A 27,101-nucleotide genomic window follows, 5' to 3' on the forward strand; every position below is an offset into this window, starting at 1 on the left:
GAGCAAGGCCAGGGATTGAACCCACATCCTCATGGATACTAGTTGGATTCATTATCACTGAGCCACAACGGGAACTCCTAAATTTTTAAACAACAATAAAAGATTCCCCATTCATATATCAGGAGTCAGATATATGCCTTGGATGCCTTGGACAAAACCAAGACTCTTGATCACTGGATCAGATGAAAGAACTAATGGGAGACTTGGTCCTCCCAAGGCTTTAGAAGTGATTGGAGTTCCCGTTGTGGCTCAGTGGTTAACGAATCCGACCAGGAACCATGAGGTTTCGGGTTCCATCCCTGGCCTTGCTCAGTGGGATAAGGATCGGGCATTGCCGTGAGCTGTGGTGTAGGTCACAGACACGGCTCAGATCCTGCGTTGCTGTGGCTGTGGCGTAGGCCAGTGGCTACAGCTCTGATTCGACCCCTAGCCTGGGAACCTCCATATGCCAAAGGAGTGGCCCAAGAAATGGCAAAAAGACAAAAAGACAAAAAAAAAAAAAAAAAAAAAAAAAGAAAAGAAGAGATGGATTCTGCTTCACATTCTTTGCAGTTATTACCACTCTCTTCCTGTCTTTCTTTCTATGTCTGTCCACTGTTCCTATAACACCAACTCAGGCCTCCATTGCTAAAGCTTCAATCTCAGGAGCATAAACAAAACAAAAAAGAAATGGTTGTGCTCCATGAAAATGACCTTTACTAAGACCCTATGGGATTGGGGGGATGTGCTGGGGGTTTAGGATGGAACTGCTATAAAATCTGGTTGTGATGATCATTGTACAACTATAGATGTAATAAATTGAGTAATATAATAAATAAATAAATAAAAATAAAATGAAAAAAAAAAAGACCCCACGATGCATTGCGCTGGCCTCCATTAGCCCCTGCCACTTAGGTGGTGATACTTCCTGGCCAACAGTATGTGTATCTGGCTTCCAAAAGCCTCTCCTGGAGTTCCCATCGTGGCGCAGTGGTTAACGAATCTGACTAGGAACCATGAGGTTGCGGGTTCGATCCCTGGCCTCGCTCAGTGGGTTAAGGGTCCAGCATTGCCGTGAGCTGTGGTGTAGGTGGCAGAGGCGGCTCAGATCCCGAGTTGCTGTTGCTCTGGCATAGGCTGGCAGCTATAGCTCTGATTCGACCCCTAGCCTGGGAACCTCCATATACCTCGGGAGCAGCCCTAGAAAAGGCAAAAAGACAAAAAAACAAAACAAAACAAAAAACCCAAAAGCCTCTCTGGATCCTCTATAAGCTACCTTGATGTCGTTTTTACTCCCATGACATGTCTGCACTGTGTCTGTTAACACCTCATTGGCTTACAGCAGTTCTTATCATGTCTTCAGTCAAGAGCGCAATTATCTGCTCACCTGCCATTAGCTCATCATATCCTGTCTTATCACAACTTTTGGTTCCAGCAGAGTCGGCTGACCCTCGTTAGCTCATGGCATCCTGTCTCACCACCCCTTTTAGCTGCCATTACAATTTTCGCTGACCTTCATTTGCTTACGGCATATGACTGATGATCTGTTAGCTCAGCATTACGTCATTTTTGCCCTCCTTTCACTCAGCATGGTGACTGCTGACCTCCCATTGGCTCCCAGCAATGTATCTTATCACCTTCCTTAAGACCCAATGCAGTGGCTGCTGACCCCCTGTTGGCTCTCACCATTTTGTCTCTTCATTCCCCATTGCCCACCGCGTGGTATATTCAACCCAATGCGTTCCAATCGCAGGGTCTGCTCATCCTGCATTAGGTCCCATCGCTATGTCAACTGATGTTTGTTAGCCACCAGGATAATGTCTTTGAGCCCCCACAAGCCCACAACACAGCACAGTTGCACCAATTAGCTGCCAGTGTGGTGGCTTTGATCTTCTTGAGCCCCAGCACAATGTCTGTAGAACACACATGACCTTGCTACACTATCTTCTGATCCATTTACCAAGTTACAAGGTTTTTTTAACCTGAGGACCCAGAAGTGTCTGCTTTCCTTTAAATAGCCTCCATCACCGTGTCTTCTGACCCCATATTATAGCTTATCCGTGTATCTGCTGACGACCCATTAATGTCTTCTGCTTTGTTAGACACGCAGAGTATTGACCCCTTCGAGGACCCAGCACCCTGCTTTTTGTCTTTATGGTATCCAATCCCTGTGTCTGCTGCTGAATCTCCCTCCCCCATCTTTACCCACAAGTATTGTGGCTTTGACCCATGAAGGCCTGAATAGAGTCTGCTGACCCCACATTAGCTCCCCTGAGTGTCTGCTGATCCTCTATTTGGTGGTACTGTGGTTTCTTCAATATGCACATGGTTCTAGCAATGTTATTACAGATCCTTCCTTAGCTACTACCATCACTGTTTGCTGATCCCTTAGCTACAAAGTCAGACTCATTTCCTTGAGCGTCCAGCTGATTCCACACTAGTCTCACCTTGCTGACCACCCATTAGCAATGAGTACAATGCCTTTGACCTTCATAAGTCCTGATCAGTGTTGCTGACACTGCATTAGCCATCATTGCTGTGCCTGTTGATCCCCCATTAGCCACTAATACAGTGTCCAAAGGCAGTGATGCTCCAGTACAGTTCATGCTGACCATACATTAAACTATCACTGTGTTTGCTAATTCCATACTAACCTCAACACTTTTTTTTTTTGCCTTTTCTAGGGCCACACCCATGGCACATGAGGTTCCCAGGCTAGGGGTCTAATCAGAGCTGTAGCCACCGGCCTAAGCCACAGCCACAGCCACGCCCGATCCGAGCCGAGTCTGTGACATACAGCACAGCTCGAGGCAATGCCGGATCCTTAACCCACTGAGCAAGGCCAGGGATCGAACCCGCAACCTCATGGTTCCCAGTTGGATTTGTTAACCACTGTGCCACGACGGGAACTCTTAACCTCAACAGTTTGACTACTGACTATCAGCCATTAGTTTAGAGTCTTTGCTTCATGTTTCTCAATCTGCTGGTGAGTCTGTATTAATTAGTTATCACTGTGTCTGCTAATCTTGCTTACAGGTAGAGTGTCTTTGATCTTCATTAAAAAAATCTAATTTGGAGTTCTGGTCGTGGCTCAGTGGTTAACGAACCCAAGGAGTATCCATGAGGATGTGGGTTTGATCACTGGCCTTTCTCAGTGGATTAAGGATCCGGCGTTGCTGTAAACTGTGGTGTAGGTCTCAGATGCGGCTTGTATCTTGCATTGCTGTGGCTGTGGTGTGGGCTGGCGGCTACAGCTTCAATTGGACCCCTAGCCTGGGACCCTCCATACGCTTTAGGTGTGGCCCTAAAAAGAAAAAAAAAAAAAATCTAACTAGTATCTGCTGACCCCAGATTTTTTTTTATCACACTGCTGATTAACCTTTAACCACCACCAAAGTGATCTTATCTCCATCTCAGCATCAGAACATTCGCTACCCCCATCCCTGTGGATGCTCGTCCCTCATCCCTTAATATTGACCAATATATTGACCTCATCAGCTCCTGGATAATGCCTGGGGCTCATTATAGCTACCCTGTCCTTCATGGTTTCTGATGCTCTTGTATTGGACACCAGTATAGTGTCTGACCCCCACAAGTCCCCATAACCATATTAGCTCCCATGACTGCTGAATTCTCAATAGTTTTTTTTTTTTTTTGCTTTTTTTTTAGGGCCACACCCACAGCATATGGAGGTTCCCAGGCTTGGGGTTGAATCAGAGCTACAGCTGCTGGCCTACGCCACAGCCACAGCAACACCAGATCTGAGCCGCATCTGCGACCTACACCACAGTTCATGGCAACACCGGATCCTTAACCCACTGAGCGAGGCCAGGAATTGAACCCACAACCTCATGGTTACTAGTCAGGTTTGTTAACCACTGAGCCACCTCTACTGTCATTGTTAAATACCCAATTCTTACCACTTGCTCGTCATTGTTTGAAATGTTATAGTCCATAAACTGCAACATGTACTTTTTATAACAGAAGCAGAAGCTAAAAGACGCAGACATGACACAATTCAATAAGCATTCAGTTGCCAACCTAGCAGATTTTATACATAATAAAACGTCTATTTTATTTCCATGGTGTGAAACGTACTTCTTAATCAAGAAGAGGAATGCTTTTCTAAACATTTATTATCTTTTTCTTCGATGGGAACAGAAGATAAATTTCTTCTTTGACAAAACTGTTCCAGGGGAACAAAGCAGATGCTTTCCAAGTTAGAACATAAGTCTTCCTTAAATGTTAGTGTGTGATAAATATGACAGGGGCAGTCTTTAAATTTCATAAAAGCTACTGTTGAGATGGTGGTTTTGGCTGTTTTGCAGTTGGTCCATCTGCCTTAGTTCTGTTATCAATGTTATTTTCATCTTCTGCATCATCTTTGTCATCACCATCCAAGACTTTGTCTGGAGCAGCTGCCACCTGGTCCTGCGCTTCCCCTTGTACCAGGGAGCTGAAGAGCTCAGCCACCTGCTCCCTCATCTGAGCCATACCGCCAGGCAACAAGCCCTAGAAATGGTTGGCATCGCCTGGCGCCCGTAGCCGCTGCCCGTCCTGCCCCACATACTCGCCCCAGGATCTATATTCATAAATACTTCTCCTTGCCCCAACCAGGTATAACTCGATAGATGATCACTAGTAAGAAATCTTTTTTATTCTTAAATATATACCAAAAGCATATCATTCATTGGCAACCCAATTTACAAATCTGATCTGCAAATACCTGCCCACTGGAATTTTTTTTTTTTTTTTTTTTTTTTTTTTTTAGTGCTGCACTTGCAGCATATGGAGGTTCCTAGGTTAGGGGTTGAATCAGAGCTGCAGCTGCTGGCCTACACCACAGCCACAGCCACGTGGGATCCCAGCCTTGTCTTCGACCTACACCACAGCTCAAGGCAATTTTGGATCCTTAACCCACTGAGTGAGGCCAGGGATTGAACCCGAATCCTCATGGATACTAGTTGGGTTCCTAACCTGCTGAGCCACAACAGGAACTCCTGGAATTGTTTTACATTGAAAATCCCAGTTGAGGAGTTCCTGTCATGGTGCAGTGGAAACGAATCCGACTAGGAACCACGAAGTTGTGGGTTCGATCCCTGGCCTTGCTCAGTGGGTTAAGGATCCGGTGTTGCCGTGAACCGTGGTGTAGGTCGCAGACACGGCTCTGATCCCTCGTTGCTGTGGCTGTGGCTATGGCCCGCAGCTGTAGCTCCTATTTGACCCCTAGCCTGGGAACTTCCATATGCCTCCGGTGTGGCCCTAAAAAAACAAAACAAAACAAAAAAATACTTAGGGGATAATTTGTCAGAAGATGTGAAAGACCTGTACAATGAAAATTACAAAATATGTCAAGAGAAATTAAATATATACCTTATCTGTGGCTCTGAAAACTCAGTATCGTTAATATTTCAGTTCTCCCTAAATTGATCTATAGATTCAAACCAACCCCAACACATATCACAGCAGCTTTTTTGGTTGTTGTTGAAATGGACAAACTTATCCTATAATTTATATGGAAATGCAAAGGACCTCGAATAGCCAAAACAACTCTGAAAAAGAAACTTTATTGAGATCCAATTTAGGTTCCATATTTAAATTGTATAGTTCAATGATCTTTTTTTTAAACAAAAGTTTATTCTCAGCTGTATAACAGGTTCCAAGACAACCCTTCATTCCAGATATAGGTGGCAACAGATGTTATGGCAAGGACTCCAGATGCTTCAGCAGGAATGGAATTAAGGATCACCTCAGTGAGCTTTATTAAATTTACCTAGTTGTACACCCATCACCACAATCGAGTTCTAGAACATTTTAATCACCCCAATCAGGTCTCTTGTACTAATTAACAGTTAATGACAATTCCCATTCTCACCCCCAGACAACCACTAATCTACAGATGGCTATAGATTTTACTTTTGTGGATATTTCATACAAACATAATATGCAAATATGATATGAGATCGTTTGTGTCTCACTTCTTTCCCTTAGCATATTTTCGAAGTTCATCTATGGGGTAGTATTAATTAGTGTTTGTGCTTTTATTGCTTAATACACCGCATCTCGTTTATCTGCTTGCCAGGTGATGGGCATTTAGACTGTCTCCACTTTTTGTTTTGTATGAATAATGCTGTTATGAATATTCAGATGCAAGTGTTTGTGTGAACACATGTTACATATCTTTTGGAGAGATAATAGGAGTGGCACTGCTGGGTCCTCTGGTAAATTTATGATCAACTTTTTAAGAAACTGCCAAACTTTTCCAAAGTGGCTGTACCATTTGAATGTAGTCACACCAGAAATGCAGGAATGTTCCTGACTCTCCATATCCTTGCCAACATTCAATTGTCTTTTTATCACGGCCCCTTAGTACGTATACAGTGGTATTTCGTTGTGGTTTCAGTTAGAATTTCCCTAATGACTAATGAATGATGTTGAGCATCTCTTCATGTGCTTATTTGTATATATTTTTGGGGTAAAATATCTCTTCAAATCTTCTACCTAATTTTTTTTCTTCTGCCTCATTTTAAACTGGGTGGCTTGCCTTCCTTTTATCAAGTTATGAGTTCTTTATATATTCTGGATACAAGCCCTTTATCAGATATATGATTTACAAATGTTTTCTCCCAGTCTGTGAATCACCTTTTCATTTTTCTTAAAAGCATTTTTTTTTTTTTGGCTGCACCCATGACAGGCAGAAATTCCTGGATGGAATCCACACCACAGCTAGAGCTTGCATCGCAACTGCAGCAACAAGAGATCCTTAACCTGCTGTGCCACAGGAAGACTTCTGTTAATGGTATCTTTTTGAAGCTTAACATCTTTTTAGTTTTTATGAAGTCTAATTTATCATTTTTTCTTTATGGGTCATGCTCCTGTTGTCCTATATACCTTGCCTAATAAAAGGTCATAGAGATTTTTCTCCTATGCTGTCTGCTAAGACTTTTATTTTAGCTTTTTTATTCTTTTTATGGCTGCACCTGCAGCATATGTAAGTTCTTGGGCTAGGGGTCTAATAGGAGCTGCAGCTGCCAGCCTGTGCCACAGCCATGGCAATACCAGATTTGAGCTGTATCTACAAACTACAGCTTGTGGCAACACCAGATCCTTAACCGACTGGGTGAGGCCAGGGATCAAATCCGCATCCTCACAGAGGCAGTATTGGGTCCTTAACCCACTGAGCACAAAGGGAACTCCTATTTTACCTTTTATTTTTATGTCTCTGATCCATTTTGAGTTAATTTTTAGTGCAGCATATTAAATTTAAATTCTTCTTTTTGTATGTGGATATGCAATTATTCCTGCGCCAAATGTTAAACTTTTCTTTCCTTGATGAATTGCCTTCACACTTATGTAAAAATTATATTTATCATAAGTACCAGTGTTTATTCCTGGACTCTCTATTTCATTGATCCATGGCTATATCTCCATGCCATACCATACTGTCTTGATTAGTGTAGGGGTTTTTTTTAGGGCCACACCCACGGCATATGGAAGTTCCCAGGCTAGAGGTTGAATTAGAGCTGTAACTGCCAGCCTACACCACAGCCACAGCAACACCAGGTCCGAGTTGAATCTGGGACCTACACCACAGCTCATAGCAATGCCAAATCCTTAACCCACTGAGCAAGGCCAGGGATTGAACCTGAGTCCTCATGGATACTATTTGGTTTCATTACCACTGAGCCACAATGGGAACTCCTTGATTAGTGTAGTTTTATAATAATTCTTTTGTCTTTTTGCCATTTCTAGGGCCACTTCCGCGGCATATGGAGGTTCCCAGGCTAGGGGTCGAATCGGAGCTGTAGCTGCCGCCCTACGCCCGAGCCACAGCAACGCGGGACCGAGCCGCATCTGCAACCTACACCACTGCTCACGGCAACGCCAGATCCTTAACCCACTGAGCAAGGCCAGGGACCGAACTCGACACCTCATGGTTTCTAGTCGGATTCGTTAACCACTGTGCCACAATGGGAACTCCTATAATTTTGAAATTGGGAGGTGACTGTCCACCCACTTAGCTTTTTGGCAAATTTCTTTTTGCTATTCTTGGTCTTTTCTATTTCTATATAAATTTTAGGATTAGCTTATTAATTTCTGGGAAAAATGATGGAAATTTGATAAAGTTGTATTGAATCTGTAGATCATGTGATTTAGATTTCATTTACTGATTTTTTCTTTTTTTGCCACATCCATGGCATATGGGAAGTTTCCGGGCCAGAGATTGAATCCTAGCTGCAGCTGTGACCTATGCCACAGGTGCAGCAATGCTGGATCCTTAACCCACCCTGCCAGGCAGGGGATCTAACCTGTGCCTCAGCAGTGACCGGAGCCAATGCAGAGACAATGCCAGATCCCTATCTGGCTGTGTCATAATGGGAACTCCTACACTGACTGATTTTTGAATGTCGAAGCAGTCTTGCATCAGGGAAATAAACCCCACTTGGTCATGATGAATAATCCTTTTATCTGTTGCTGGATTCAATTTGCTTATATTTTGTTTGTTTATTTATTTATTTAATTTATTTATTTCTTTTTTTGTCTTTTTGCCTTTTCTAGGGCCACTCCCGCAGCATATGGAGGTTCCCAGGTTAGGGGTCGAATTGGAGCTGTAGCTGCCGGCCTACGCCAGAGCCACAGCCACGCAGGATCCGAGCCGCGTCTTCGACCTACACCACAGCTCACGGCAACGCCAGATCCTTAACCCACTGAGCGAGGCCAGGGATTGAACCCGCAACCACATGGTTCCTAGTCAGATTCGCTAACCACTGCGCCATGACGGGAACTCCATCAATTTGCTTATATTTTGTTAAGGATTTTCACATCTGTATTCACAAGGAATGTTAGTCTGTCATTTCTTCTCTTGTGATTTTTTTTTGGGGGGGGGCCTAAGTATCAGGGTAATAATTGGCTTCATAGAGTTGGCAAGTGTTCCTCTTCTATCTCCTGAAAGATTTTGTGGAGTGTGGATACTATTTCTCTTTAAATTGTTAATGAAATTAACCCATGAAACCATCAAACTTTAGGCTTTTTCGTTTTGCAGGATTAAAGCTTCCTAATTGCCTAATTGGGATGTTAAATGGTGCAGTCATGCGAGGGCTATGCCTGGGTTTCAGATCTATCGGTCAACTGTCTTGGGGAGATACTATGGAGCGGCTGGAAGATGAGGAAATAAAAATTAAAACCACACCCACCCATAATGGCTACAGTGAAAAAGATGGAAACTACCAAGTGTTGACAAGGATGTGGGGCAACTAGAACTCGTATACTGTGCTGGCGGGGGAGTGCACAGTGGTGCAGCCACTTTAGAAAACTGGCTTGATAAACTAAAGCTGAGCAGATGGATGATACCATATGACCTAGCAGTTCAACTCCTAAATATATACCTAACGGAAGTTCATAAATATGCTCGCCCATCGATGTCCTTAAGTATTTATAGCAGCACCTAATAGCCCCAAGCTGCAAACAACACAGATGTCCATCAACGAGAGAATGGAAAAATATATTGTAGAACATTCACAGAATAGAATATAACATGACAATGAGTCATCTACAACTACATTCAACAATAAGGACAACTCTCACATTTAAAATGTGAATGAAAGAAGATAGACACTTAAGTGGTATTACTAAAATATGAAATATAATTTTTGATTCCATTCATATAAACTATCAAGCAGACAAAACTAGGTCAGGGTAGTGTTTATCTGGGGGTGGGGAGGAGGGCAAGTAAAGCCTGGAAGGGAGCACAAGGAGTTTTTCTGGGGTGCTCATCACGTTCTTGATCTGAGTATGCTCAGTTTGTGAGAATTCATTGAGTTGTATGCTTATGATATATGCATTTTCTGTATGAATTTACTTTAATAAAAAGGTTTAAAAACAAAATAAAATTACGTGCTAGAAATAGAGCCTGTAATGAGTATTGTAAAAAAAATATTCAAGGTAAAATGAGAAAGTGTCTGTCTACCAGTGCTTTGAAAAAAGCAGTGCTCTTTCTGGAGATGTCTTCCAGTTATTCAACTATAATAAACTATAATCGTATCTTAGCCAAACCAACTACAATGCAACAAGACTTTATCTCATAGCAATCTACACAGAATTACTCTGAATGTGCATGTAGAAAATGAATGTATCGAATTAACTAAATGGGAAGAGAAACAATCAAAATTTTATATATTGAAACTCAATTTCTTTCTTTCTCTTTTTTTTTCTTTCTTTTTTTTTTTTTTTTTGTTGTCTTTTTGCTATTTCTTGGGCCGCTCCTGCGGCATATGGAGGTTCCCAGGCTAGGGGTCAAATCGGAGCTGTAGCCACTGGCCTACACCAGAGCCACAGCAATGCGGGATCGTCAACCCACTGAGCAAGGGCAGGGACCGAACCCACAACCTCATGGTTCCTAGTCGGATTCGTTAACCATTGCACCACGACGGGAACTCCTGAAACTCAATTTCTTAACTATTCTTTTTCAAACAGGAATCCCAGAGAGAGCAGAAGCTTCAGTGGACGAGAATGGAAGTCCAAAGTGCTGTGGACTTTGCTAGGATCAGCTATTAAGGGGATAAGAAGTTGATGGTCTGCAGCTTACATAAATGATAGCTTTTGGAGTACAGGCTAGAAGGTAGGCCTACTATTTTCAAGTGTGAATCACCTGCTGCCACAGCATGGAATCAATGAGGGAAGAACTGCCACCTTTGGGTGTGTGTTACATTTCATAACTATATTCCTGTAACATCGGCTAGAGCTATGCTTACTTTGCCAATGCATAAAGTCAGACTTTTAAGTTTAAAAATTCTACTTCATTAAAAAAAATATACCATGGCGGCTCCTCAAAGGGAAGAGAAAGAGTGGTTCCTCCTGGCAACCTTTTCTGTGTCTTAAATGTTAATGACCACAGAAACGTCTGGCTTCTACTCACAGATCTACGTTCCCAAATAGATTTTTGCCTTAACTTCAGTGCCCTGGAGGTGTTTGGACAGTGAATGCTCTTCTTCTCACCCTAGAAATTAAAAAAAAAAAAAAAAGGCCAGTATCGAGTACATTTACTACCTACAGTATGAATAAATAATCAGTGCTGAATTTATTAAGCCCTTTATCCAAAAAGTGAAACAGAAGAAATTACAAGTCATCTCCTGGTGTGTCTATTTCTACCATTTCCAGGAGATTGAGTCCCTGTGTGAGTCATGAAACCAAACAGGGCTATTGCTCAAATGCTTTATCAAAGCATCTCCCTATGCATATAACTGCACATCAACTGTGGTGATGCAGGTACTTGTATTTCCAACTGACTAAAGGATACGTGGCTTTGTCTGCCTTCTGTTCACTTATGCTGTCTGTAGTCTGTCATCTCTATGTGCCCCTACACAATGATTGCAGCAGCATCAGCCACTCCTTGTCCTCACTATGAGATGGCTGGTGCAGATCTAGTTGTGATTTCCAGCTGAAGGCGTTTTCAGTCACTGGCTTTGTACAGTTTTTCTCCACTGTGAGTTTTCTGGTGTTTAATGAGATTTGATCTGTCAGTGAAAGCCTTCTGACATTCTGTACAAGCATAAGGTTTCTTTCCTGTATGAATTATCTGATGCATACTTAGTGTGGCTTTCTGGATGAAAGCTTTCCCGCATTTACTGCATTCATAGTGTCTTTCTCCAGTATGAGATTTCTGATGGATAGTGAGACGTGACTTCCAGGTGAAGGTTTTTCCACAATCACTGCATTTATAGGGTTTCTCTCTAGTATGGATTTTCTGGTGTGTTATGAGATTTGACCTATCAGTGAAGGCCTTTCCACATTCAGCACATATATTGGGTTTCTCTCCTGTGTGAATTTTCTGATGCACACGGAGTTGTGACTTCTTCGTGAAGCACTTCCCACAGTCACTGCATTCATAAGGCTTCTCTCCAGTATGAATTCTATGATGCGCAATGAAATGTGATTTCTGGATGAAGGCCTTCCCACATTCAGGACACGCATAGGGTTTCTCTCCTGTATGGATTCTCTGATGCACGCTGAGTGTTGATTTCTGGATAAAGGCTTTCCCACATTCATTGCATTCATAGTGTCTCTCTCCAATGTGAGATTTCTGATGTATCTTGAGGCGTGACTTCCATATGAAGGCCTTTCCACAGCCGTTGCACTTATAAGGTTTCTCTCCGGTATGAGTTTTCTGGTGTTTGATGAGATTTGATTGATCACTGAAAGCCTTCCCACATTCGGCACACATATACGGTTTCTCTCCAGTATGAGTTTTCTGATGCGTAGTGAGATTTGTCCTGTGAGTGAACACCTTTCCACATTCTGTACATATGTAAGGCTTTTCTCCTGTATGAATTCTTTGATGCACATGGAGTTGTGATTTCTTAATGAATGATTTCCCACAGTCGCTGCATTCATAAGGTTTTTCTCCAGTATGAATTCTCTGATGTGTATTGAAATGGGACTTCTGGATGAAGGCCTTCCCACATTCAGTGCATACATAGGGTTTCTCGCCTGTGTGAATTCTCTGATGCATCCTGAGTGCTGATTTTCTTGTAAAGGCTTTCCCGCATTCACTGCATGCATAGTGTTTCTCTCCAGTATGAGTTTTCTGATGTATATTGAGGTCAGAATTCTGGGAGAAGCCTCTTCCACATTCACTGCACTCATAAGGTTTTTCTCCTGTATGAATTCTCATATGTCTAAAAAGATATGATCTGTGGAAAAAGGCTTTTCCACACTCACTGCATTTATAGGGTTTCTGCCCAGTATGAATTTTCTGATGTGTAATGAGGTTTGACCTGAGAGTAAAGGCCTTCCCACACTGAGCACATATAAAGGGTTTCTCTCTTGTATAAACACTTTGAGGCACCTCAATTTGTGGCTTCTGAGTGAAGATGTTCTCACTTTTGTTGCATTCATGGGACTTTTCTCCAGCATGTATTCTCTGATGCTCAAAAAGATGTGACTTCTGGGTGAGGGTCTTTACATATTCAGCACATTCATAAAGTTTTTCTCCAGTATGAATTTTCTGATGGTGGGTGAGAATTTGTTTATGGCCAAGATGTTTTTCACATCGATTAAGTTCACAGGAATTTGCTCTTGTATTAGCAGCATTCTCGTTCTTAGTCGAGGAAGAACTATGGGCAAAATTGTTGCCATTTTCAAAAATCTTATCAAAGTTCTTTGTTGCATTGCTTTTATTATGATTATGTAAGTTTAAAGTATGCTTCAAATTCTTTCCAAATGTGTCACAGTTACGGAGTCTTTTAATTGAAGGAACATGCCTGCTACTCACATGAATTATTTTTTCGATGTTTTTATACTCGTAGCCTCTCTCCTTAATCAATACTTTCATGTGACTTAAAGGATTATTTCCATTTTCTTGATATCTCTCTAGCTGGTCATTATCTTGCCACAGTTCTAAAATGGAACATAATGAATCTTTTCCTATAGATTGGCCAAATTTCTCACAGTGGAATGAAACTTCTCCAGAAATTCTCTGTTGTTGAGTTTGCCCAATATTCTCATCTAAAAAGAAAGAGAAAAGAATGAAAATGACTCAAGAACAATTAGCAGAGAATAGAGGGCATGTGCAATTTGGAGAGGATGAATGGATAAATGAAAGAGTCCACATAACAATAATAAAAATAGTAATAATGTAGTAACACACACAATTCTTCTAGAACACTTACTACATGCAAACAATTATATATCATTTATGATACACAAGGCACTGTTCCAAGTGCTTTACACAAAATAGCTCTTTTTTTTTTTGGTCTTTTTAGGGCTGCACCCGCCACATATGGAGGTTCCCAGGCCAGGGTTCTAATCAGAGCTGTTGCTGCTGGCCTTTGCCAGAGCCACAGCAGTGCCAGATCTAAGCCACATCTGCAACCTACACCACAGCTCACAGCAATGCCAGATCCTTAACCCACTGAGCAAGGCCAGGGATCGAACCCGCAACCCCATGGTTCCTTGTGGGATTTGTTAACCACTGAGCCACGACGGGAACTTCTGGATTTGATTCTGCTGCGCCAAGATGGGAACTCCCAAAATAGCTCACTTAATCTTCACTAAACCCTAAGAGGTAGCTATCATTATCAATCTTGTTTCACGGATGAGAAACCAGAAGTGTGGAGAAGTTATATAACTTGCTGAAGCTCAAATAGCTCAATAAGTAAGAGATGGGATTTGAACCCTGGGAATCCATATCCCAGACTATGTAGGAAGTTGGGATAGTGAATACAGTAATCAGAAGAAGAAACTGAAGTCTGTTGAGGGTAAGCCTGCATGGAAGAAATATTTCAGAATGCGTGTCCTTATTACATAATAGCTCTACAACCTCAGTAATCTCTCTGCTTCCTCTTGCTTTCCCCTCTGAACCATTATGAGCATCAACATTAAATTTATATTCCTCAAATACGAATTTCCTCTATATCTACAAGAAGAACACATGCTTTCAACACATGTCAAATAGGAGAGGGCAAACCATCTATGGCAGAAACTGCATGCCATCCACCAAAATCTATTCCTCTCTTCTTTAATAGTAAAGAACATAGCTGGGTGTAACATTTCCCAGTCTCACTTTGTTCTCACCAGTGGAGCATGAGCAGAAGTGATACATACTGCACCTAGGCCAGGCCTCAGGCCAGTAAGCAAATCTCCCCCATTTCCTCCTTCCCCGGGCCAGAGGACTCAACAATGACCCAACATCAAACAGAGATGACAACAATACATAGGCGACAGCATAGTGATTATCTTGGAATGAGGTCCCTGAATGGCCCATCAGGATCAGAGTTGACTTGTTGAATGGATGCATTCACCCCAGAATGCTTATGTAAGAGAGGATATACAGTTATAGCAAGCTTGTGGTTTTGCTCCTCTGTGCATATTCACCTCTAGGGAGGCTCCTCTATGAATGTATAAAGCTGACATGACACCACTCATACGGATACTCAATTTGGCAGTTTTGTGTTATAACAGAAAGGATGAACACACAAAGGCAGGAACTGTTAACATTTCATGAGATTGTCTTCCCTTTCTAAACATGATCTAGAGTCCTTTGAATTCCTCTGAGCAGCCACTTGAAGACTCCTTCTGGAATTCCCACTGTGGCACAGTGGGTTAAAAATGTAATTGCAGTAGCTTGGCTTGGGTTCGATCCCTGGCCACATGCAGTGGGTTAAAGGATCTCTCATTGCCACAAGCTGTGGCATATAGGTTGCAGCTGGGGCTCAGATTCAGCCCCTGGTTTGGGAACTTTCATGTGCTGCAGGTACAGCCAAAATAAATAAATAAATAAATAAATAAATAAATAAGAAGAAAGAACCATCCTTCTGAAAGAGAACAAAATATTCCCCTCTGCCTAGCTCCCTAAATGCAATAAATTTAAGTTTACTACATATTTTCCATGCTCTGCTTCAGAAAACTGAAGAATAAGTGTGCCAGTTATCAATTTACTGCCTTTCAACCCCCATTCACCCTTCCATGCAAATGGATGAGTCTCTTTTCCTTTGCCATCCTGCATGAAGTTGAACCTTGTTGATATAGGGTGATGGAGAAACCCTGGAGGAAGGGGCTTTGCTTCCTGGTTCTAGGGGACTCACTCAGCAGGCTCCTTCAGCAAGGGCAGCTAGTCTAGCACGAGGCTCCAGCAGTGTGCTGGCTTCCCAACATCTGGCTCCTGATGCACGTGCATCTTCCCAGGCACCCAGATCTTGGAGGGCGGGTGACTGCTTTATCACCTGGCTCCTGCAGCTCATTTGGCTTCCCAAGAGCCCAGCTTCTGCAGTGCATTGCAGCCAGCAGTTTACCCTGGCGCCCCTCTCAGAGGATTTGCAGTGGAGTCTTTCCAAGGAGACACTTCCCCATGATCAGATTTTTTTTTTTTTCTGGACCAGAGAGGGGCAGATTTCCAGCAAGTTTCACTGGTGTGGCATAACAGCAAATTGTCTGCCATGCCCTGAGCCATGGATATGCCCTCCCAACAAGGTCTGGATGCATCCCTGCAAAGCAGTGGAGGCTCTTCCTTGGATGCTCCTTCACAGCCCTAGAGGTACCCTCCCACACTAATCTGCTATTCTTTCATTCTTTTATTTTTAATTTTTTTGTCTGTCTCTCTCTCTTTTTTTCCTAGGGCCACATCCACGGCATATGGGGGTTCCCAGGCTAGGGATCGAACTGGAGCTGCAGCTGTCGGCCTACGCCAGAGCCACAGCAATGCCAGATCCAAGCCGCATCTGCGACCTACACCACAGCTCACGGCAACGACGGAAGATTAACCCACTGACTGAGGCCAGGGATCAAACCTGTGTCCTCATGGGTACCAGTCAGATTCGTTTCCAATGATCCATGATGGGAACTTTGTAACTAAGTTTTTTACCTCTGATTTTAGAAAGTTCCCAGAATTAAGAGTCTGTTTCTTATTGTATGACTTGGGGCCTACTCAGGAGAGAGAAATTTGAACAGCTAATAATTCGTTATGTTATAAACTTTCCATTTCAAATTTCTCTCTCCTGAGTAGGCCCCAAGTCATACAATAAGAAACAGACTCTTAATTCTGGGAACTTTCTAAAAACAGAGATAAAAATCTTAGTTGTGGAGTTCCCGTTGTGGCTCAGCAGTAACTAATCCAACTAGTATCCATGAGGACTCGGGTTTGATCCCTGGCCTTGCTTAGTGGGTTAATGATCCAGCATTGCCTTGAGCTGCAGTGTAGGTCACAGATGTGGCCCAGACCCCGCATTGCTATGCCTGTGGCATAGGCCGGCAGCTGCAGCTCCGATTCAATCCCTAGCCTGGGAACCTCCATATGCCACAAATGCAGCTCTAAAAAAAAGCAAACAAACAAACAAAAAACCTTAGTTACCATACAGTCTAAAATCCTGTGCTTTTCCCTGAGTTCCTGTGAGATGGAGGATAAGAAAAAAAAAGGAAGAGCCATATATTCTGGAGTAATTAAGAGCCATTTCATGAAATAGTGAAATCTGATCACAAAGTGAAAATGCAATGTCTGAAGACATAGAGCACAGAATATAGAGGCAGATACAGGGAATACTATCAAATGTGACAGGCATCAAGAAAACATTAAAGGAGTTCCCGTTGTGGCTCAATGGTTAACAAATCCGACAAGGAACCATTAGGTTGCGGGTTTGATCCCTGGCCTTGCTCAGTGGGTTAAGGATCTGGCGTTGCCGTGAGCTGTGGTGTAGGCTGCAGACTTGGCTCAGATTCCCGCGTTGCTGTGGCTGTGGTGTGGCTGGTGGCTACAGCTCCGCTTCGACCCCTAACCTGGGAAGCTCCATATGCCGCGGGTACGGCCCAAGAAATGGCAAAAAGACCAAAAAAAAAAAAAAAGAAAAAAAAAAGAAAACATTAAAAATGTACAGCAAAAGAAACAATCAAAAAAATGAAAAGGTGGAGTTCCTACTGTGGCTCAGCGGTAAGGAACCCGACTAGCATCCGTGAGGGTTTGATACCTGCCCCTGCTCAGTGCGTTAAGGATCCAGCATTGCTGTGAGCTGCAGTGTAGGTTGTGTAGGTCAGACACAGCTCGGATCCTGTGTTACTGTGGCTGTGGCTGAGGCCAGCAGCTGTAGTTCCGATTCAACCCCCAGCCTGGGTACTTGCATGTGCTGTGGACGTGGCCCTAAAAAAAAAAAAAAAAAAAAAAGAAGAAAAGAAGAAAAAGAAAAGAAAAGAAAAGCAACCTATGGAATGGGAGAAGATATTTTCTTTTCTTTTTTTTTTTTTTTTTGTCTTTTTGCTATTTCTTTGGGCCGATCCCACGGCATATGGAGGTTCCCAGGCTAGGGGTCTAATCAGAGCTGTAGCTGCTGGCCTATGCCACAGCCACAGCGACGCAGGATCCGAGCCGCGTCTGCAACCTACACCACAGCTCACGGCAACGCCAGATCCTTAACCCACTGAGCAAGGCCAGGGACCGAACCCGCAACCTCATGGCTCCTAGTTGGATTCGTTAACCACTGCGCCATGACGGGAACTCTGGGAGAAGATATTTTCAAATCACATATCTGATAAGGAGCTAATATGCAAAATATATAAAGAACTCATACAACTCAATAGCAAAAAAAAAAAAAAAAAAAAAACCTGATTAAAAAACAGGCAAAGGGAGTTCCCGTTGTGGCTCAGTGGTTAACGAATCTGACTAGGAACCATGAGGTTGCAGGTTTGATCCCTGGCCTTGCTCAGTGGGTTAAGGATCCGGCGTTGCCATGAGCTGTGGTGTAGGTTGCAGATGCGGCTCGTATCCCGTGTTGCTGTGGCTCTGGCGTAGGCCGGTGGCTACAGCTCTGATTCGACCCCTAGCCTGGGAACGTCCATATGCCGCGAGAGCGGCCCAAGAAATAGCAAAAAAAAAAAAAAAAACCCAAAAAAACAAAAAAAAAACCAACACAGGTAAAGGAATTAAATAGCTTTCAAAGAAGACATACAAATGGCCAACAGGTACATGAAAAGGTGTTCAATATCAGTAATCATCAGAGAAATGCAAGTCAAAACCACAATGAGATACCACCTCACACCTGTTAGAATGGCTATTATCAAAAAAACAAGAGATAGCAAATGCTGGTGAGAGTGGGGAGAAAAGGAAACCCTCGTGCACTGGTGGTGGGAGTGTACACTGGTGTAACCACTATGGAAAACAATTTGGAGTTTCTTCAAGAAATTCAAAATAGACCTACCACATGATCCAGCAATCCCTCTTCTGGGTTTCTATCCAAAGGAATGGAGATCAGGATCTCGCTGAGATATCTGCACTCCTATGTTCACTGCAGCATTACTCACAATAGCAAGATAGGAAAACAACCCACGTGTCTGTCAACATTGAATCGATAAAGAAGACGTGTACATATATACAGTGGAATATTATTCAGCCATGAAAAAGAAGGACATTGTACCATTTGCTACAACTTGGCTAAGCCTTGAGGGCATCATGCTAAGTGAATTAAGTCAGAGAAAGACAAATACTGCATGGTATTATCACTTGTATACGGAATCTAAAAAAGCCGAACTCAGAGAAACAGAGAGTAGGGTGGTGGTTACCTTGGGCTGGGAGGTGAGGAGTATGGACAGATATTGATCAAAGGGCACAAGCTTCCAGTTGTAAGAAGAACAAGTTCTGGGGATCTAAGGTGCAGCATGGTGACTATAGGTAATGATATTGTATCATATACTTGAATGTTGCCTAGAGAGTAGAGCTTAAATGTTCTCTACAAAATGAAATGGTAACCATGTGACAGGATGGAGGAGGTGTTGGCTAATGCCATGGTGGTAATCAGTCTGCTATATATAAATGTATCGAATCAACGTGTTGTACACCTTAAACCTACACAATGTTACATGTCAATTATACTGCAATAAATCTTGGTAAAAATAGCCTAAAGTGCCATATTTGAGATTCCACTTATAAGTGATATCCTGTGGTATTTGTCTTTCTCTTTCTGACTTAATTCACTTTGTATGAGAATCTCTGGTTGCATCTGTGTTCTGCAAATGGCATTATTTTGTTCCTTTTTATGGCTGAGTAGTATTCCATTGCATACATGTACCATATCTTCTTAATCCATTCATCTGTGGATGTACATTTAGGTTGTTTCCATGTATTGGCTATTGGGAATAGTGCTGCAGTGAACAAAGGGGTGCATTATCTTTTCGAATTATAGTTTTGTCTGGATATATGCCCAGGAGTGGGACTGATAAGGGGGAGGGGTGGGGGAGGGGATGGACGGGGAGTTTGGGGTTGTTAGTAGATGCAAACTATTAGTTGAGAATTGATAAGCAAGAGGTCCTACTGTACAGCACAGGGGACTATATCCAATCTCTTGGGATAGAACATGATGGAAGATAGTATGAGAAAAAGAATGTATATATACATATATATGTATGTACATATACATATATGACTGGGTTGCTTTGCCGTATAGCAGAAATTGGCATAACACTGTAAATCAACTATACTTTAATTAAAAAATAGCACAAAGTATGGTATACTTAGGGGCAAATCTGACAAAAGATGCACAAGAACTGTACACTGAAAGGTAGAAAACATCGCTGAGAGAAATGAAAGAAGACCTAAATAAATGGACGTATGTTCATGGATTGGAAGAGCCAATAATGTTAAGATGGGAGTTTCTGTCATGGCTCAGTGGTTAATGAACTCGACTAGTATCCATGAGGATGCAGGTTCAATCCCTGGCCTCACTCAGTGGGTTAAGGATCCAGTGTTGCCATGAGCTGTGGTGTAGGTCACAGACGCAGCTCGGATCCCGTGTTGCTGTGGCTGTGGTGTAGGCCAGTGGCTACAGCTCCGATTCGACCCCTGGCCTGGGAACTGCCATATGCCATGGGTGTGGCCCTAAAAAGACAAGTGACAAAAAAAAATAATGTTAAGATGATAATTCTCTTCAAACTGATCTACAGATTCAATGTAATCACAATTAAAATTCACTTTTATAGAAATTGTAAAACTGACTGTAAAATTAAAATGATACATGAAGTATTTAGAATAGCCAAAAAAGAAAAAAACCCAAACAACAAACAAACAAACAAAAAAAACGAAAGAGAAGAATAATGTTGGAGGACTAATACTATATGATTTCAAATTTACTACATAGCTATAGTCATCAAGACAGTGTGGGAATGGCATAAAGATAGATGAATAGATCAATGGAACAGAATGAAGAGTCCAGAAAGAAACCCACACACATATGACAACTGATTTTCAATACAGTTGCAAAGGCAATTCAGTTGAGAGGAGGACGGTTTTTTAAATGATGCTGGAGTAATTAGATAGCCATGTGCAAACAAAACGAAACAAAACAAAACTTTGATCCATACCTTAAGTCACATAGAAAAACTAGCACAAAATGTATCACAGAGCTAAATGTAAAACCTAATTTCTTGTGACCTTGGATGAGGTCAAGATTTCTCAGGTACAACACCAAAAGCATGATCCATAAAATAAGAAAAAAGATAAATTAGACTTGGTTAAAATTTTCAATGCTTCATGAAAGACACTGTTAAGCAAATAAAAAGAAACAATTCACAAAATACATAGTTGGTAATTTGTTTCCAGGAGTTCTTGTTGTGGCTCAGTGGTTAACGAACCCATCTAGGAGGTTGCGGGTTTGATCCCTGGCCTTGCTCAGTGGGTTAAGGACCCGGCGTTGCTGTGAGCTGTGGTGTAGGTCGAAGAAGTGCCTCAGATCCTGGGTTGCTGTGGCTGTGGTGTAGGCCGGTGGCTACAGCCCCAATTCAACCCCTAGCCTGGGAACTGCCATATGCAGCAGGTGTGGCCCTAAAAAGACAAAATAATAATAATAATAATAATAATAATAATAATAATTTTTTCCCAGAATATATAATGAACTTTCAAAACCCAATAAAAAGAAATGTTCCCAAAGAATGTATATATATATATATGTACAGCTGGGTCACTTTCCTGTGTAGCAGAAATTGACAGAACATTGTAAATCAACTATAATAAAAAAATAAAAAAAGAAACGATGTTCCCTACAGAAAACTGGGCAAAAGATTTGTACAAACCCTTCACCAAAGATAGATGCCAAATATTAGATATTACAGAAATGCTAATTAAAACCACAGTGAGATACAACCATCCTGCTGCTAAAATTTCTTTCTTTTTTCTTTTTAGGACCACACCCATGGCATATGGAAGTTCCCATGCTAGGTGTCAAATCGGAGCTGTAGCCGCCAGCCTACACCACAGCCATAGCAATGCAGGATCTGAGCCGCGTCTGTGACCTACACCACAGCTCAAGGCAATGCCGGATCCTTAACCCACTGAGCGAGGCCAGGGATTGAACCTGCGTCCTCCTGGATGCTACCCAGATTCGTTTCTGCTGAGCCACGACAGGAATTCCACTAAATTTTTTTAAATGGACAATTCAAAGTGCTGGTGAGGATGTAGACCAACTGGAACTCTTACGCATGGCTGGTTAGAATCTAAAATTGCATATCCACCTTGGAAAACAGTTTGGCCGTTTCTAATAAAGTTAAATATATGCTTAACTTTATGCTTGTATAGCCACCCAGCAATCTGACTCCTAATATTTACCCAAGAGAAGTAAAATCTTTTTTTTTGTCTTTTTGCCTTTTTCTGGGGCTGCTCCCATGGCATATGGAGGTTCCCAGGCTAGGGGTCTAATCGGGGCTGTAGCTGCCTGTCCATGCCAGAGCCATAGCAACACGGGGTACGAGCAGCGTCTGCAACCTACACCACAGCTCACGACCACGCTGGATCCTTAACCCATTGAGTGAGGCCAGGGATCGAACCTGCGACCTCATGGTTCCTAGTTGGATTAGTTAATCACTGAGCCACGATGGGAACTCTGAGAAGTAAAATTTTATCATCACACAAAATATGTAGACAGATGTTTAAAGTGCCTTTATTTATAATCAACAATAGTGAAATCATCCAACTATCCCTCAACTGGTGACTGGATACACAAACTGTGGTACATCCATCCTGTGGAATACTACTCAGCAATAAAAAAGGAACAAACTATGGAAAACACAGTAGTATGAAAGAGTTTTGAATGCATTATGCCAAGTGAAAGAAGCCAAGCTCCGAAAGCATCATCCTGTGTTCCCACTGTGGCTCAGCAGGTTAAGAAGCCGACAAGTATCAGTGAGGCTGTGAGTTCGATCCCTGGCCTTGCTCAGTGGGTGAAGGACCCAGCATTGCTGTGAGCTGTGGTGTAGGTCACAGATGCAGCTCAGATGTGGTGTTGCTGTGGCTGTGGCATAGACTGGAAGCTGTGGCTTCAATTCAACCCCTAGCCTGGGAACCTCCATATGCTCTGGGTGCAGCCCTAAAAAGAAAAAAAAGAGCATCATATTGTATGATTCCATTTATATGACATTCTGGAAAAGGCACAACTATAGAGACAGAAGAGATTTTCCAGGGTGGAAGGTGGTGGGAAGGAGTAACAATAAAGGGACCCGAGGTAATTTTTCTTTTATATCTTGATTGTGGTAGTGGTTACATGGCTGTATGCATTTGTCAAAACTCATAGAATTATTAACATAAATAAACCTCACAGAGTCATAAAAAACGTTAAAAGGGGAGTTGAGCAGAGGTTATATAAAATATACTGATACACGTTTAAATTGGAAATAGGTTTCTCTTTGAAAGAAGAATTTAATTGTCACATACTAAGTCATGGGGAAAATTGTAGTCTTTATCATAAAGCTAAAGGCACGATAAATAGAATGTTTTAGGAAATGAAATCTGTCATTAGCATTTACCATGAACTAATAAATAACTAATAGTGAACTAATGAATAATAAATAACTAATGAACTAATAAATAACTAATAGTGGCATCAGCAAATACAGTCAGTAATAGAAAAATTATAATCCAGGCATAAGAAAATATGGAGCTGGTTTTGGGTGATATTACTGGGAACTGAGAAGATGAACTGAGAACGGAAAATGATATTTGCCAAAATGGAAAAGCAGTAGGAACTGTAGAGTGATGAATTTTAAAATGACTGAAAGATTTAAGAAACACTGAGAGGGAGTTCCCTTCATAGCTCAGCGGTTAACGAATGCAACTAGGGTCCATGAAGATGCAAGTTCAATCCCTGGCCTCGCTCAGTGGGTGAAGGATCCGGCGTTGCCGTGAGCTATGGTGTAGGTCGAAGACGCGGCTCGGATCCTGCGTTGCTATGGCTATGGTGTAGGCTGGCAGCCGCAGCTCTGATTCGACCCCTAGCCTGGGAACCTCCATATGCCGTGGGTGCCGTCCTAAAAAAAAAAAAAAGAAAGAAAGAAACGCTGAGAATGTGACCAAAGTTGGAAGGTGAGAAGGGTTTCTGATATGTGAGTGATGATTCCAATTTCTGATGTACTGAGGAGTAAGAGAAACATCTCAAGGGAAATTTCCGGGTAGCTACATGTAGAACTAAAGTACCAGGGAAGAACAGAAACTGGAGATGTCAAAGGCAGAGTCATTGGAATTTCAGGATGGATGAATCCTTGCATGTACATGAACAAAAGGCTGAACATAGAAAGGGCCCGTAGGGCAACTTCATTTATGAGGATAATGAAGAGGAGAAGGTGGGAAAGGGGAGCAAATAATACATTGGATGCAAATCAGTATGAACCAGACAGGAAACCCAATCAAAACAAGGGGAACGCGAGCAAGGTCACGCACAGGAGGGAAACTCAAAGAGCCCACAACAGGTCAATAATGAAATGCTCAAACTAGATATTGGAGGAATGGGAAATAAAAATGAGATACCACTTCAGACCCACTGTTGGCCAAAAAAAAAAACCAAACAAAACAAACAAACAAACAAACAAAAAACCAAAAAAAACCTTTGGTACTGCTAATTGTTAGCAGAAACTCTAGGAAAGCCGTAACCCTTGTGCACTATTGCTACAGATTAGTGCAGCCAATCAGAGAAGGATACGGTGGTGCTTAGTCAATTTCAGGACAAGAATATGCAGTGATCAGGCAAACTCTCTCTTCTACATGCATCCCTGAGAAATCCTCACACTCCATAAGGGAATGTTTGTGTGGGAGTTGCTTGTCTTAGCTGGGAGTTTACAACAACCTAGGTTTCACCACTGGGTGAATGGTTCGCTAAGATGGGGTGTTGGCACACTGTGGAACACGACGCAGCAGTTTGAAGGAGCGAAGCCAGTCGAACACTGCAATATGGACCGGTCTTAGGGATGAGTGAAAAAATGGAACCGAATTAAGACCCATAACACGATATAATTCATATATACTAAGAATACATATTTATAAACCAGTACTTCAGGCTTTAAGAGAATACTGCATACATTCAAAGATCGAACACATCAGATCAGTGGCCTGTAGGAGGAGGCATAAGGGATGGAGATGGGGGATTGGAATAAAAGGGAAGAGATTTTAAAAGATCTGAAGGTATTGGAGTTCCCGTCATGGTGCAGCGGAAATGAATCTGACTAGGAACCATGAGGTTTTGGGTTCGATCCCTGGCCTTGCTCAGTGGGTTAAGGATCCAGCGTTGCCGTGAGCTGTGGTGTAGGTCACAGATGTGGCTTGGATCCGGCATTGCAGTGGCTGTGGCTGTGGTGTAGGCCAGTGGCTACAGCTCTGATTGGACCCCTAGCCTGGGAAACTCTATCTACCGGGGGTGATGACAAAAAAAAAAAAAATTCTGAAGATACAAGGTAAGAACGTAAGATAAGGGGGTGAAAGTGGAGTAGGAAGAATAAAAAGTTTCTAGATAAGATAGGGTGGTATGTCTGTGTTCCGGGGGACAGAGATTAGAGACAAAAAGCCAAGCAAAGAAGGCAGTGGATGTTGGCCAGGCTCACATTCAGAGATGGCATTTCAGGTATTGAAGGCGCTTCTGTCAACTCTTTCCAAGCAACTCCAAACGTTTGGAGCCTTCAAGACAGGTTATCTTTGGAGCCTTTCAAAGGCATCAATCAGCCTCTCCCAAGGAAAGTTGAGATCTACTTCCATGTCCCGCATCTGCCCAGGTCACACTCGCTCACCTGAGTAGCTCTGATGTGGGGTTTCCTCCTCCAACGTCCATGGCCCTTCTCCTTGCTCCAACTTGCAGATGACCTCTGGTTTGGGAACGTGGTACCCTGTTAACAGGACGTGATACAGGATTGGGTCCAGCTAGTTGGGTTTGGGGGCCTTTCAATAACACTTCCATGTGCTCTGAAATGGGACAGTGATCCCATTTCACTGGGAGTAAGTGATAGTCACAGAAGTGAAAAAGGACAGAAGACTCTCAGGCAAGGATGACACCATCCCACACGTCAGGTGTCCCAGAGCACTCAGCAGCTGAGAATGGGAACAGCCTCGCTGAGGCCCCGGGCAGGTGCACCAGGCAGAGAGACAGATGTCTTACCCACGGAGCGCAGGTGGCTGTAGTTCTCCAGGGTCACATCCCGGTACAGGCGCCTCTGAGCAGGGTCCAAGTGCTGCCACTCCTCCCTGCTGAAGTCCACGGTCACGTCCTCAAATGACACTGATGCCTGTAACAACACGATCCCGTTCAGGGTGACAGGTCAGCACCAGGGGATGGAAGGGAGACAAATAAGAAGTTGGGTTTTTGTTTTTGTTTTTTGGTTTTTGGTTTTTGGTTTTTTTTTGTTTTTTTTTTTTGCTTTTTAAGGCCACATCTGCTTGCCTATGGAAGTTCCCAGGCCAAATTGGAGCTGAAGCTGCCGGCCTGCACCACAGCTACAGCAACGCCAGATCCGAGCAGCTTCTGTGACCTACACCACAGCTCACGGCAACACCGGATCCTTAACCCACTGAGCAAGGCCAGGATGGAACCCATGGCCTCATGGATCTCATGGATACCAGACGGGTTTGTTACCACTGTGCAACCACGGGAACTCCCAGGAAGGTTTTTTTTAAAAATGATTTTTACCATAATGTATCCTGTAGGGGTTTTACTCAGCACCTAGTTTTGGGAGAGGAAAAACAAAAAACCTTATTGACATATCTTGACATTCTTTGTGTACTACATTCATTCATTTATTCATTCAGTTCTTCTTTTTTCAAAATGAGCATTAAAATAAGCTCTAACTCCCCAAGTTAATGTAGGAAATACATAGAATGCACTTACTGGTTGATTATGTGCCAGGTAATGGCAATACAGAACTGCATAAAATGCGAAACATTTGGAAGAAATGTACTGGGGGGAAAGGCAAAACAATGAAGCCTTTAAAATATAACAGAGGAGTTCCCATCATGGCTCAGTGGTTAACGAATCCGACTAGGAACCATGAGGTTGCGGGTTCGATCCCTGGCCTTGCTCAGTGGGTGAAGGATCGGGCGTTGCCGTGAGCTGCGGTGTAGGTCACAGACGCGGCTCGGATCCCGCGTTGCTGTGGCTCTGGCATAGGCTGGGCAGCTACAGCTCCGATTGGACCCCTAGCCTGGGAACCTCCATATGCCTCGGGAGCGGCCCAAGAAATGGCAAAAAGACAAAAAATAAATAAATAAAAATAAATAAATAAATAAAATACAACAGAAAAAGCCATAATATAGATGAATAGCTTCATGATCTTGGATTATGAAAAGAATTCTCAAAAAAATTAACCATAAAGAAAAAGACTGATATCTGTCTCCACTAAAGTTTAAA

At 42.6% G+C, this 27,101-nt stretch overlaps 1 protein-coding gene and 1 pseudogene across 9 annotated transcripts in view; both read right to left on the minus strand.

The window, feature by feature from the left end:
- Positions 1–4,212: 4,212 nt before the first annotated feature.
- Positions 4,213–6,072, minus strand: LOC102167282 (EKC/KEOPS complex subunit GON7 pseudogene; annotated as a pseudogene).
- Positions 6,073–9,462: 3,390 nt separating this feature from the next.
- Positions 9,463–27,101, minus strand: part of ZNF41 (zinc finger protein 41) — a 49,660-nt gene continuing 32,021 nt past the window's right edge. For all 9 annotated transcript variants that reach the window (XM_085007788.1, XM_085007783.1, XM_085007785.1 and 6 more), the window contains 3 exons: positions 25,857–25,983; positions 25,492–25,587; positions 9,463–13,482 (listed from right to left, as the gene is read on the minus strand). In XM_085007788.1, the coding sequence (XP_084863914.1) occupies positions 11,429–13,482; positions 25,492–25,587; positions 25,857–25,983 (2,277 nt within the window). In that variant the 3' untranslated portion in view covers positions 9,463–11,428. The remainder of the gene's footprint in view (positions 13,483–25,491; positions 25,588–25,856; positions 25,984–27,101) is intronic.

The sequence above is a fragment of the Sus scrofa genome, chromosome X (assembly GCF_054392235.1).
Source record: "Sus scrofa isolate SSC_HxYL_T2T_F1_AM1 chromosome X, Sscrofa_HxYL_maternal_Yorkshire_Landrace_v2.0, whole genome shotgun sequence".
Taxonomy (NCBI): Eukaryota; Metazoa; Chordata; class Mammalia; order Artiodactyla; family Suidae; genus Sus; species Sus scrofa.